At 41.7% G+C, this 15,022-nt stretch overlaps 1 protein-coding gene across 5 annotated transcripts in view; it reads right to left on the bottom strand.

The window, feature by feature from the left end:
• Window positions 1-14,625, bottom strand: part of LOC115205126 (E3 ubiquitin-protein ligase RNF130) — an 80,679-nt gene extending 66,054 nt beyond the window's left edge. Inside the window, exons 1-2 of one of the 5 annotated variants that reach the window (XM_029770801.1) lie at window positions 14,372-14,625; window positions 13,370-13,825 (exon numbers count right to left, since the gene is read on the bottom strand). In XM_029770801.1, coding sequence (XP_029626661.1) covers window positions 13,370-13,637 — 268 coding nt within the window. In that variant the 5' untranslated portion in view covers window positions 13,638-13,825; window positions 14,372-14,625. The remainder of the gene's footprint in view (window positions 1-13,369; window positions 13,826-14,371) is intronic. The other 4 variants (XM_029770798.1, XM_029770800.1, XM_029770797.1 and 1 more) reach the window with 4 other exon arrangements.
• Window positions 14,626-15,022: the final 397 nt, after the last annotated feature.

Here is a 15,022-nt window from a genome sequence, read left to right as displayed (position 1 = left end):
TCTGGCGATATTCACACGTCTACTTTATAAGTGTGTGAGTGAGGAGGAAAACTCATCCAATTTTGCCATGAATGTCAATCCCTTGGGCATCATACTGTATAAGTAACAACACACCGTACAAGTAAAGTCATGATCAAATAACAAAGGCAAACTAAATCTGAGTGGCATCTTCCCCAAACCTGCTCTGTTTCCTTCCAGAGGCAACCAATTGGGCTATATTCTATATCCCAACATGGCCAATGTACAGTAAAACTCCAGAGAGATGATGACAGACAGAGTGTAGGCTGCTGCCCTTTGTTCTAACATTCATCTCTTGTCTGTGGTTAGGCTGGTGCGTCCAAGGCCATTTAACGGCACATTTTCTCCTTAATGTTGCGGATGGAGCGCTCTGTTCGACCCACCAACCTCCAACCAATCAGAACGGCTCATCCGTCATCATCACTGAAGGCTTAGGAGACTGCTCTCTGTCTGCTTCAGAGCTGTCCCCCCCCCACCCCCCACCCCCCACATTCACAGAGCCACAGCTAGCAGCCCGCAGACACTGTAGCAGCACACAATGGAAATAATACACTGCAGTCTAATAGCGGAACACCGGATGGAACTCCACTACCAAGGCTTTCATTAGTCACCACTGACTAAGGGCCTTTTCACACATAGTTCTGAGCTATAGTTTGAAACAGTGTTCGATTTCTTGTTACATTGAATTTTTTTCTAATTTGGTCCGGTTGGTTTCACATTGCCAAATGTCAAACAAACTAAAATGCCTAAACAATACCACGCGTTCATTTGTTTATTGGAGAAAAATGCTCACATTAAATCCATCTATGATTAGCAAGAAGCATAACTTGTGTCCCAAACTTCATATTACTTTCGCTTTGGTCTTCAAAAAACATGCGGGAGGAATAGCTGATCTAACTGCGACGTGAATAGTCTATATTCAGTAGCCTATATCCCCGGTATAGCCCCTGTGTCCCCTAATCTTACTACTGCTCTTCCCTGCGGTCCCTAGGAGGGGTGTGTCAATTGAGTGACTTGAGTCACAGACATGATCTTCCAGTCCGGTTTGCGCCCCCGTTCGGTGGAGGAGATCTTCATGGGCTATACTCAGCCTTGTCTCAGGGTAGTAAGTTGGTGGTCTGTTGATATCCCTTTAGTGGTGTGGTGGCTGTGCTTTGGCAAAATGGGTGTGGTTATATCCTGCCTGGTTGGCCCTGTTCGGGAGTATCGTCGGCCGGGTCACAGTGTCCCCCGACCCACCCGTCTCAGTCTCTATGCTGCAATAGTCTTTGTGCCGGGGGGCTAGGGTCAGTCTGTTATATCTGGTGTAATTCTTATCTGGTGTAAAGTCTTATCTGGTGTCCTGTGTGAATTTAAGCATGCTCCCTCTAATTCTCTCTCTCCCTCCCAGAAGACCTGAGCACTTGGATCATGCCTCAGGACTACCTGGCCTGATGACTCCTGGCTGTCTCCAGTCCGCCTGGTCGTGCTGCTGCTCCAGTTTCAACTGTTCTGCCTGCGGCTTGGGAACCGTGACCTGTTCACCGGACCTGCTGTTTTCATCTCTCTACCTCTGAATGCTCGGCTATGAAAAGCCAACTGACCTGAGGTACTGACCTGTTGCACCCTCTACAACCACTGTGATTATTATTTGACCCTGCTTGTCATCTTTGAAAGTTTGAACATCTTGAAGAACAATCTGGCCTTAAATGGCCATGTACTCTTATAATCTTCACTTGACCCAACCAGAAGAGGACTGGCCACCCCTCAGAGCCTGGTTCCTCTCTAGGTTTCTTCCTAGGTTCCTGCCTTTCTAGGGAGTTTTTCCTAGCCACCGTGCTTCTACATCTGCATTGCTTGCTGTTTGTGGTTTTAGGCTGGGTTTCTGTATAGCACTTTGTGACAACTGCTGATGTAAAAAGGGCTTTTTAAATACATTTGATTGTTTCATTCATCTGATGAGGTTATAAAAGCACTGCTACTCACAGAATGTTTCAGAGATATCAAGCCATCGTACTGCATGCATTTTATCAAATGCTGCATGGCTCTGGTTCTTTTCCGGTGTTTGGTTTGGACTGCCTTCTCACCTGGAGCGAACCACATCATGGTACTAATAGAATCGGACCGAAACCACCCTTTTTTGAGCAAACCACAGTGCGTTGTTTAGTGCACTCCCTAGTGCGGATAGAGTGTTCACACCAGTCCAAACGAACCGAACTAAGGAGGAACACGTGCCAGAGTTAGGAAAAAACGATCCAAACCAATTTGGTGTGAAATTAAATTCTCTGTTTTTCCTATTTTTCCTGCATACATTTCCTACCCTGAGTGTGTGTTATTACTATGTTAGAGCCCACATAATTGTTTTGTGTTAATTGTGCGATACAGTAGATATAGGAGATACTGAGCAGGTTCACAAGGCATACAGTATTAAGGCATCCCCCCAGAGTGACAAGTTACAACAAGTTTCATATTTTGCTCATATTCCCCTCAGATTGTCCAAGAAACCTCCATGGTAACTAGCTAGCTAGCTTGTAATCCTAGAAGTATAGCCACCCCTATTAATAGATGTATGTAACAATTGTTAGCGAAGTAACATAGCAAAGTAACAGTAACTTTACGCTAGTTAGATCATTTTTGGGGTTAATATAGAATTGGCTGGTGATGTCATTGAGATCAAGAAATACAATTAAACTGTCCTCGATATTCAGATGAGTTTCAAAGGAAGATAACAATATAATTAAAATGTTCTACCTCTGCCACCGCTGCTGAAAATAAAAATCATAGGGGAAAAAAACCCTCTACATTTGACATAGCCACAGGAAGTAGTTTGGGGTTAAGGGTGCTACAATTTTGGTGGATGCAACAAAATAAAAAAAATTGCCCTCGCTGAAGACGTCTATCAGTCCACTAATACTGGACAAGTAAAAGGTCCAGTGCACTACTTTTGTAATTTTTTAAAAACTGTATTGGATTGTTTACCAGCATTTGTAGCTTGAGTCTGATAATTATCTGTAAAAAAAAGTTAACCTGTTTTGTGAAATCTAAAAATACTTGCGTGATATTTATTCCAGTTTCTTGAAATACTTTGCAAATGCAACTTATTTCTTTGTGAATAATGAATCGACAATTTCAGTTATTTTCCATTTTAGTAGACACTCTTATCCAGAGCAACTTACATTAGTGAGTGCATACATTTTCATACTTTTTGTACTGGTCCCCCGTGGGAATCGAACCCACACCGTAACATTGCAAGCGCCATGCTCTACCAACTGAGCCACATCATCACATCATCGAACCACTTGATGTCTCAACGTACTCAATTACTGTATTATGCATTGTTTCTCTTCATGGTGATGGAAAGTCTACAGGTATAAACCTAGATGACCAGTCTATGTACAATACTGTAATGTACATTAAGTGTTTTGTAAGGGATGGTAAATTAATACTTCACAAAAAGTGGTTGTTTTCCATGTTATTTGATCAAAATGTGGATGTTTTGTGTCTCTGCCCAGAACTTTTTGATGTAAATGTTTGTGGACATGGTTTTGTTCTTTTTGGATTCCATTAGAAGGACAATCGCAGAAAAAGGGACAGGGCAAAAACTCTTACAATTCCAACTATTAAATCCTGCAAGATACTGTTCTTAATTATACAACTACCTTTTTGCCAAAGCGGAGATGCTTAAAAAATGCCTGCGCTACAGACGTCTATAGCGGCTCGCTAATACTCGTAAAGACCAAGTGCACTACTTTTGTAAGAATTTATTATACATTTTTTATTAAAATACATTTTTTATTCAGATTTCTCAGGGGTTACAGCAGCACCCTCAGTATCCCTACTTCCCGTGGCTATGCAAGACGATATTTCTTCCCAGTAGCGAGGGAGTGTTGGTCATCCATGGCCTGGGGTGAGGCTAATTAGCCTACATCCCCACCGAGCCACGCCATGCCAGAGTCATTTATCGCCATGTGGGCTCACTCGAGCTTCCCAAATCACCAGGCTCGGCAACTACGCAACGGCACAACAGGGTTTCCATTGACATACGGTCTTACTGGCCAAGTACTCTATACGGACAGGCTTCCATCCATCTGACAAGGCTGGTTACTCTGGCTGCTCTGGGTCTAACTTCTGATTGGGTGGTACTGTCTTGATAGCTTGTCTTGGGTTTGGAATGTTTTCTCATTCCAAAACTATGATTTCCAGGTCTAAGGTGCTGGCACTGGCTGGTGAGGAGAGACTGGGCAAAGTGAATGGAGCGGAGATGAGGGGGGAAAGAAGAACATTAATCCGAGCGACTGCTCTTCTTTATGGCTCTAGCGAAGGCAGAGCAGCTTGGGCTTCGATCGTTTGATCTCGCCACCATATGTCCTATGCCCTTGGAGACCGCCTCAGTCCTACGGTTGGGCAGCCAGAGACGCAGAGAGATAGAGATGGAAAGGCAGAATGGCCTGAGGAGGAAATTCTAATGCTACACAACTCAAAACAGGAAGCGATAAATCAACAGGTTTATGTTCCTAGAGATCTGGAGGCTGTGGACTGTGTTTAGAGTGGCTTTCAGAAATGTAAACTTCTCTCCTGAAGTACTACCAGTACTCACACTCTGTATAACAAATCATATTTAATTCAGGGGCTATTGAAGAGGTTATGTGAGGATGATACAAGATATCAAACTTTCCTTTAACATAAAAGAGAACTGAATTAAATGGATACGATCAGTTTGACACCTCACCTATCAGACCACAGACAGAGTTCAAAATCAGCAGAGCGAAGTAGTTTGAATGAAATGTCCTAGGCACAACTAAGGGTCAAGGTTCAAAGGGTACAGACAAAGAAAGGTCAAGGCGCTCTGCGAAGAGAGTAGTTGTACTTTATAGGTGCTCTGATACCTTCTATATTTCTGCCAAGACTCCAGTCAACCAGTTTGATGAAGCCAAGATTTTGTTTCTGTTTCTATTCATGGCCTCCATAGAAGTGACAGCTGGCAGCCACCGCAGCAATATAGTTGCCATTTTATTGAAGTCCTTACAATATTTGGTCCTCGTGGAGAACGTGTTAGCTTTGTAATAATAGCAGTCACCAAATTTAGAACACAGTACTTTAACGGGCTCCCGAGTGGCACAGCAGTTTAAGGCACTGCATCTCAGTGCTAGAGTCATCACTACAGACCCTGGTTCGATCCCGGGCTGTATCATATCCGGCTGTGATCGGGAGTCCCATAGGGTGGCGCACAATTGGCCCAGCGTTGTCCGGGTTAGGGGAGGGTTTGGCCGGGGTAGGCCGTCCTTGTAAAATAAGAATTTGTCCTTAACTGACTTGCCTAATTAAATATAGTGTGTGATTGCGGCCTGCAATTCAGGGCGTTCCTGCATGTGGGCATTCCTAGGGCTGATCTCTGACCTGCCACACACACCTAGCTTCAGTGACTCTGCAAAATCAGGTGGATGAATTGTTGGATTGATAAGAGACAGTGGACAAAGAGGATTGTGCCTGCTTATAACCTGACTACACCACGCGTGCGTGAGCGTAGCAAAATACATTTAGAAATCTATGTTATTCAATTATTGCACCCACACTGCTCGCGCGTGTCAACAAGCGTCTGCAATGCCAGGGGCTAAACTAGAAGTCCTTTCTATTTCTGATGCAGATCGCGCTGCAAGTCCTGCCTCTCCCATCTCCTCATTGGTTTATTGGAGCAGGTACCCACGTGCCATCTCATTGCTTTTACCCACGTGGGTGATTGAAAGACGAACTGTGTTGCCGGTTGTCGTAGTAATACTATGAAAGTTTAGATGCCAATCACCATATAAGTTCAACGATGAAAAAGCCTAGAAGGAGGAGAGATGACTAGAAACAATTCAGTTGACCGTTTTTATGTTTGGATTAATTGTCAGAGTAGAGGACCTTGTGCATTGCAGGTAAAATAACAACCTAATATTTATATCCCAAGACAAATTAGCTAGCAACAGCAAGCTAGCTAAATAGGGCAAATTAGCTAGCAAGTGCAAACTAACTAGCTAAATTGCCATAAATGTTTAATGCTTTTCAACCTGTCCCCAAATTAATGTCATTGGTTCAGAGTTTGTTTTGATATTTTAACCTGCGCGTCGTGATCGCGTTTGGTGTAGGGGGACAAAATACATTTATACACGATGGTGCACGCGCACAGCCGGTTTGGGTTCCGTGTTAGTCTCATACCTACACCTCTGAGGAAAAGGCTGTATTGAAATCAAATGTCTCTCATTCCCTCAGTTATGCGAACACAAAAGTGTCAAGTGGAATGCAGGTAACTGCCAAGGCCGAAGCATTCAACAGGCATGTGACGTCCTTGAAATCGGGTGCTGGTGATAATTCCATTGAGTCAGGTTCATGTGTGGTGCTATGAGATTGATTTCTGTCAAACCTATTGAACTGAAGAAAGACCAGCACAGGGAAGTGTTCCTGCTCACCAATGTACAGACGCGATGGCCTTGACTGACCTTCAGCAGAGTAATGGAATCCTGTACGGCACCCGCAGAGTGTAGGCAGTGGGAAAACCAGTTCTATCCCAGTTAAGTAACCTCTTCAACAGAAGAACCTTACCATGACAGTAATAGCAATTCCCGTTGAGTACAATAAATGGACATTAGTGTTGATGTGATACCAGACAACAGAGATCTCCTAAGTAACTATGACCCAAGACATACAAACTAGAGGTCGACCGATTAATCGTAATGGCAGATTAATTAGGGCCGATTTCAAGTTTTCATAACAATCGGACATCGGTATTTTTGGACAATGATTTGGCCGATTATTATTTTAATTTTTTTACACCTTTATTTAATCAATGCCTTTCTTAAAATCAATACACAAGTATATATTTTTAAACCTGCATATTTAGTTAATATTGCCTGCTAACATGAATTTCTTTTAACTAGGAAAATTGTGTCACTTCTCTTGCAACAGAGTCAGGGTATATGCAGCAGTTTGGGCCGCCTGGCTCGTTGCGAACTGTGTGAAGACTATTTCTTCCTAACAAAGACAGCCAACTTCGCCAAACGGGGGATGGTTTAACAAAAGCTCATTTGCGAAAAAAGCACAGTCGTTGCACGACTGTACTTAACCATAAATATCAATGCCTTTCTTAAAATCAATTCACAGAAATATATATTTTTAAACCTGCATATTTAGCTAAAAGAAATCCAGGTTAGCAGGCAATATTAACCAGGTGAAATTGTGTCACTTCTCTTGCGTTCATTGCACGCAGAGTCAGGGTATATGCAACAGTTTGGGTCGCCTGGCTCGTTGCGAACTAATTTGCCAGAATTTTACGTAATTATGACATAACATTGAAGGTTGTGCAATGTAACAGGAATATTTAGACTTATGGATGCCACCCGTTAGATAAAATAGGGAACGGTTCCGTATTTCACTGAAAGAATAAACGTTTTGTTTTCAAGATGATAGTTTCCGGATTCGACCATATTAATGGCCTAAGGCTCGTATTTCTGTGTGTTATTATGTTATAATTAAGTCTATGATTGGATAGAGCAGTCTGACTGAGCAATGGTTGGCACCAGCAGGCTCATAAGCATTCATTCAAACAGCACTTTTGTGCGTTTTGCCAGCAGCTCTTCGCAATGCTTCAAGCATTGCACTGTTTATGACTTCAAGCCTATCAACTCCCGAGATTAGGCTGGTGTAACCAATGTGAAATGGCTAGCTAGTTAGCGGGGTGCACGCTAATAGCGTTTCAAACGTCACTCGCTCTGAGACTTGGAGTAGTTGTTCCCCTTGCTCTGCATGGGTAACGCTGCTTCGAGGGTGGCTGTTGTCGATGTGTTCCTGGTTCGAGCCCAGGTAGGAGTGAGGAGAGGGATGGAAGCTATACTGTTACACTGGCAATACTAAAGTGCCTATAAAAAATTCCAATAGTCAAAGGTATATGAAATACAAATCGTATAGAGAGAAATAGTCCTATAATTCCTATAATAACTACAACCTAAAACTTCTTACCTGGAAATATTGAAGACTCATGTTAAAAGGAACCACCAGCTTTCATATGTTCTCATGTTCTGCACAAGGAACTTAAACATTAGCTTTCTTACATGGCACATATTGCACTTTTACTTTCTTCCCCAACACTTTGTTTTTGCATTATTTAAACCAAATTCAACATGCTTCATTATTTATTTGAAGCTAAATTGATTTTATTGACGTATTATATTAAGTTAAAATAAGTGTTCATTCAGTATTGTTGTAATTGTCATTATTACAAAGGAAATATATATATATATATATATATATTTTTTTTTTTTTTTTAAAGAAAAAAAAATAAATAAAAAAATAAATAAAGGACAAAAAAGGTATTAAAAATCGGTATCGGCTTTTTTTTGGTCCTCCAATAATCGGTATCGGCGTTGAAAAATCCTAATCGGTCGACCTCTAATACAAACTTGTCCTAGTCCTACTTTGTTGAACATTATCCCAAGTATATTGTTTCACCCTTCCCTTGGTCATATGCCTACTAACATGCTGTTGACGTTCCACTTTGCCTGACCCGAGTTTGGGGTTGGTGGTTTGCTGGAAGGGTTGTGGCACAGGTCACGCCACCCCACCAAAGCCGAACTGCCACCACGGTGCCAGCAGCAGATGATGGAAACTAGGTCATTGGCAGTCAATCTGGGTGACACCAAAAACAAGTCCTAGTCTAGGACACAAGGCTAATCTACAGTGCCTTCAGAAAGTATTCATACACCTTGACTTATTCCACATTTTGTTGTGTTACAGCCTGAATTCAAAATTGATTAAATATGTTTGTTTTTTTAACCACCCATCTACACACAATAACCCATAATGAAAAAGTGAAAACATGTTTTTAGATTTTTCTGAAAATGTATTGAAAGTTAAATACAGAAATATCAAATGTACATAAATATTCACACCCCTGAGTCAATATATGTTACAACCACATTTGGCAGCGATTACAGCTGTGAGTCTTTCTAGGTAAGTCTAAGAGCTTTGCACACCTGGATTGTACAATATTTGCACATTATTATTTTTAAATTATTCAAGATCTGTCAAGTTGGTTGTTGGTCATTGCACGACAGCCATTTTACAGTCTTGTCATAGATGTTCATGTTAAGTCAAAATTGTAACTAGGCCACTCTGGAACATTCAATGTCTTCTTGGTAAGCAACTCCAGTGTATATTTGGCCTTGTGTTTCAGGTTATTGTCCAGCTGAAAGGTGAATTTGTATCCCAGTGTCTTTCTGGGAGAATTTTGCCTGTGCTTAGCGCTATTCCATTTATTTGTATCCTGAAGAAAAACTCCCCAGGCCCTGCCGATGACAAGCATACCCATAATATGATGCAGCCACCACCATGCTTAGCAATATGAAAAGTGGTACTCAGTGATTTGTTGTGTTGGATTTGCCCCAAGCATAACGCTTTGTATTCAGAACATAAAGATTTTTGCAGTTTTACTTTAGTACCTTATTGCAAACAAGATGCATGTTTTGGAATATTTGTATTCTGTACAGGCTTTCTTCTTTTCACTCTGCCATTTAGGTTAGTATTGTGGAGTAACTACAATGTTGTTGATCCATCCTCAGTTCTCATATCACAGCAATTAATCTCTGTAACTGTTTTAAAGTCACCATTGGCTTCATGGTGAAATCTCTGAGCGGTTTCCTTCCTCTTTGACAACTGATGTAGGAAGGATGCCTGTATCTTTGTAGTATTGGAAAACCTCCCTGGTCTTCGTGGTTGGATATGTGTTTGAAATTCACTGCTCGACTGAGGGACCATACAGATAATTGTATGTGTGGGGTACAGAGATGAGGAAGTGTTCAAAAGTCAATGTTAAACACAATTATTGCACACAGAGTGAGTCCATGCAACTTATTACGTGACTTGTTAAGTAAACTTTAACTCCTGAACTTATTTAGGCTTGCCATAACAAAGGGGTTGAATACTTATTGACTTAAGATATCTCAGCTTTTTATTTTTAATAATTTGTACAAAATTCTAAAAACAACATTATGAGGTATTGTGTGTAGGCCAATTACACAACAAAATGTGGAAAAAGTCAAGGGGTGTGAATACTTTCTGAAGGCACTGTACGTCAAATCAGATTTCAACCAATGAAGTTCTCTATCACACTTTTGGACACAACAAGAACAGGGGGTTTGTAACTATTTTAGGCTGCCCATACTGAAGTTTAATTATACACTTAGACGATTCAAAAGGCACCTTCTGCCCACAACAGAAATGGAAACAGCGGTATTACTTTTCTGGACATTTCAGTTTCCATAGCAACTGTACACCTATCATGTTCTACATCAAGTAAAACCTTTACAAAAAGGGTATCATTTTGTTCTTTGTGAACAGGGAAGACAAAGAACTGTTCAGAACAAAGAATACTAATGCCAGGAACAAAGAAAGGTAGGAAAATTGAAACTGACTGTTTACTTGTATCCTCGCTCTTCCTTTGACAGAAGTACAGGATATGCAGTCCCTCCATGATTTTGCAGGATTTAAAAATATATATATTTGCGGGAAAAAATGCCAGAATCTGCTGAGGCAATTCTGACATTTTGCATGGCAATATGCAATGATTTTGTCCAAATTTGTTGAAAAAATGCAGTGATGAGGGAAAAAGTTTGTGGATGTTTGGCTTGATTGAACCACATTATGTGGTAAATGTGTGATTGGTTGAAATTGCGAGCCCTCTTTTTGTACTGCAGTGATTGCAATATTATAGCATAAAACTGACCAATGATTTCACAGCTAATAGTGAGGTGAATGTTGAAATTTGCAAGCCCTTGCATAATATGTGGGGCATTGTTGATTTTGCCAAAATAATTGCCATCGCAGAATCACAGAATCCTGGAGGGACTGGCTAAGTGAAGATGTTTGACCTCCTTTTCACTTTCTCTCAATTTCATGCTCTTTTTTGTGCATCCTGTATCCTGAACAAAGCTAGCGACCAGAGCAGAGAGACGAGGGTTCACGCCTCCAATGCCGGGAAGATGATATGGCCTCACCACCATTGGCCTATCATTGCAATACACATGCAACACATCTCAGGGCCAGAATGATTCAGCCAAAACATGTTTAAGTGATCCATTATGTAATGTTCTACTACAGAAACTTAGAGACCGGGTTAATGGGTTTTTGAATGTTTGTTGGAGTAGGGAAAAAGTGGACCAAAAGAGTGTACAAGCACAATGTTCATAGCTAAAGGATGAAATTATGCTCAGTAATACAGTCACACACAAAATCATGGACACATTCAACACACACAACACACAGCCTGTGGTGAATGCACAGTGCACACCAGATGTATGTAACGGGTGGGTGGAACATGATGTTGTGGTTGTAAATAACAAGCATGCGAAATGGCCCTCAACCCCCCTTCTGAGTGTTCTTCAGATTTCCCATCAAGCCAAGCCCTCACAAGTCAGTCAGGGCCTCCTCAGAACGATTACATAAACCCTGGGGAAGGGTGTTTTGGGGACGCTGCTGTTAAGTGATCATCGAAAGCTGAGGGGAGAGATACAGGACAGCTACAGTTGCATACTCTATTCAGCCCATCCAGTCTGTTTACCACAGCCAGATTAGCCTGAAGGCACTCAAAACAAGGGGCTTAGGGAAATGGGGTAAATATAAGTTTACACAGCAAGGTCGTCCCGAAGTCCAATGAAAAATGGTTAGGGCCTCCCAAATGGTGCAGTATCGCAGTGCTAGAGGCGTCACTACAGACCTGGGTTCGATCCCAGTCCATATCACAACTGGCCGTGATCGGGAGTCCCATAGGGCAGTGCACAATTGGCCCAGCATCGTCCGGGTTAGGGGAGGGTTTGGCCGGGGGTCTTTACTTGGCTCATTGCGCTCTAGCGGCTCCTTGTGGTGGGCCGGGCGCCTGCAGGCTGACAACGTCGTCAGTTGAACAATGTTTCCTCCGACACATTAGTGCGACTGGCTTCCGGGTTAAGCGGGCGGGCGTTAAGAAACGCTGTTTGGCGGGTCATGTTTCGGAGGAGTCGTGACTCGACTTTTGCCTCCTGAGCCCATTGGGGAATTGAAGCGATGAGACAAAATCAAAATTGGGGAGAAAAAGGGGTGTAAAATACAGAAAATATATAATAACAAACGGGTAGAATTAGAAGAGCATCCTTTTTTCATTATTTGAAAAGTTACCACTGTTTGCAAATCCTGAAAAGGAAGTACATTTTACATTTTAGTCATTTAGCAGACGCTCTTATCCAGAGCGACTTACAGTAGTGAGTGCATACATTTTCATACATTTCATACATTTTTTTTCTTCCATACTGGTCCCCCATAGTGCTCGATTTTGAACAAAATTGCATGTAAATGACAATGTCCAGAAAGTATGTCAGAGATTTTCTTTGATATTTTTGAGAAGTGACCAGAAATTAGCTTAGCTTTGCAGAAACATGAGCTATTTCCAATATGTGGCCCCATAACAGATAAAGACAAGGGCCGAAAGGGGAAATGCGACTACTGAAGAAAGAGACAGGGACAATATAGCATCTTGGAATAACAGGAAAATATTGCCTAAACAATTGTGTATTTATTAATACAGCAGCAGTTTGGTAGAAGGCACTTCAAACAGGATCACAAATATCCCAGTAGTTTGTTACTGTGTGTCATTTGGAGAGACACTGCATTTGTCTTGTTACTGTGTGCTGTGTGTGTCACCAGCAGAGCCTGGCAAATAGTTCAGATGTTTTTTATAGATACAATTGCTTGAAGAAAACATACACTGACCCCTATTATTTCTGACAAGTGTTATCTTAGATGTTATGATAGGCATATAGAAAATACAACGCAAGAGCCCTTTGCGTGCAATGATCTCAAATACATACACCGACACATTTCTCAAGATTATTATTTATTTTAGGTGATTAGTGATTAAAGGTCAACCCTGTTACGTGAGCTGTACTGTTTTTTGGGGGGACCAAGGGTCATAGTGTTGATGAAGAAAGAAGCTTGGGTTTGGGATTTTGGCAACTTTGTCTACTTCCCCCCCAGAGTCAGGTGAACACCTGGATGCCATTTTTATGTACACCCACCCACCCACACACACACACACCCACACAGTATGTGCCCCTCTTGATGATTACACAGAAGCAATGTCTGGAACTAGAAGATATTATGGGAACATCTTTCACTTGCCATTTAGAAGCAAAGTTTGCATGTCAGTAGTAGTATTATTGACATCTTAAGTAGCCTACAAAGCAAATCCTCAATATCATTCAAACAATTGCATTAATGGGGTAAGCTACTTAAATATCATGCATGCATTAACACCATGTATTTACCCCGAATGCAACTATACATCACTGCTGATAAATGATATATAACCTACCTCCATGATTCGGTGCAGGTCCAATCACGATTCCTTTCGCGTCCACTTTCGGTGAATTCTGGCCGTACGTGCCATCGTCCTTGGTTAGAATTTGCTTTGGATTGCCTTTGGAGTCAAGCACGGTGGCATTGACCGTAGCGGTAACATGGTCTTCCTTGCTGATGGTTTTGTCGGCACGGATCGACAGTATACACCTGGGCAGAACGAGCACCAACAAGACGACAGGGAGATAGCTGCATGGCGTTGCTGCGGTCCACCTCTTGGGCATCTTTGGAATGTCTTACTGTAATGTCCCCTTTACATCCAAGCTGTTACTCAGGGAATTGAACCACTCCAACGATTTTCCCCCAAAATAAACTGACGGGGGCTCGGCGTCTTCCCTGCGGCGTCCCGTCATAAAAACATGCTCTGCTCTTCACATCGTTTTCTTATTCCAATACATGTTGCCTACGCTGCCTTTGGAACGAACAAAAAACCCGCACATTAGAACTGTAGAATGAAAAGCTGAAATAATAATTGAATCAAATCAAATGGCTTTAGAGAGCTGTAGGATACATACTTATGACGTTAACGGTTGCCTATTTGCTGTAAATGGCTTAATCTTACAACACACGCCGTGTAACCTTTTATCGCATGACAGCCTAAGGAGAGCCCATTATTTGAAAATAATAAGCTCTATATTAATGTCAACTATAATGCGCATTTATATCGTTCGATTATTTAGTAGGCTATCCCGAATATATCCCAAATACAAAGCCTAGACATTACAATTAGATACACTTCTTAATTTAGGAATAGCCTTTTTTTCAATAGCGGCAATGTCTTTCTAAAGACAATTATTTGTTTTTACAGATGTGCATTATTGCCACAAGTGAACAGCTGTCATTGCTGCTTTGTGTTCACAATAGCGTGCCAATGATAGCGAGCTACCCTTGATCGGAGCCATTAATGTACACATTTCGCATGAATTCGCACCTCTGAAAGCCATGATGCGCAACCTACCTTCTCCATTTCGTCGAACCGAAACGATATTGATACAAAACCTCTTGCCTTGCTTTATTAAATCGAATGCACTCCCTCGTCTTTTTTCTTCTGGCTCTTCTTGTTACACAGCGCAAGCGCGACGTGAGCATACACAAAGCTCGCGCACATAGAAGGGGGCGAGTGCGGCGGGTGTAGTATCACGATAGTATACAACCGTTCGTTATCTAAAGGGTCGCCCACCTGTAACCTTAAATCAGCCGTGCACCACCTGTCGACATTAATGAATAAATTACAGTGGCTAGGCCTACTGATATATCGTTTTGGTTCCGCAGTGTCCCTCATATCCAATTGTAAGAATATATACACTCGTAGAAAAAAATGGTTCCCGAAAGGGCCCATAGGGGCACGTGCCCCCTCATATTTATCCTGTTTATATTTTTTGAGTTGACTGGACCAGGCACAGAGCTTTGATCAAGCTATAGGCTATTGAGTCCTTCTTGATGAATAAATACAACGATTTTTCGGGGGTCGTTTCTCTGTGGTACTAGCCACTCACCTTCCTTTCAATCTTTTTACCCAGATTTTAGCAGAGATGCAACTAATAATATTTTGTTTCGTTAATAAATAAAAAAAATTCAGATAGCTCAAGATGTGTGCTTAGATACGCAG

This window comes from Salmo trutta, chromosome 13, assembly GCF_901001165.1.
Source record: "Salmo trutta chromosome 13, fSalTru1.1, whole genome shotgun sequence".
Classification (NCBI taxonomy): domain Eukaryota; kingdom Metazoa; phylum Chordata; class Actinopteri; order Salmoniformes; family Salmonidae; genus Salmo; species Salmo trutta.
This window is presented reverse-complemented; position numbering and strand designations above follow the sequence as displayed.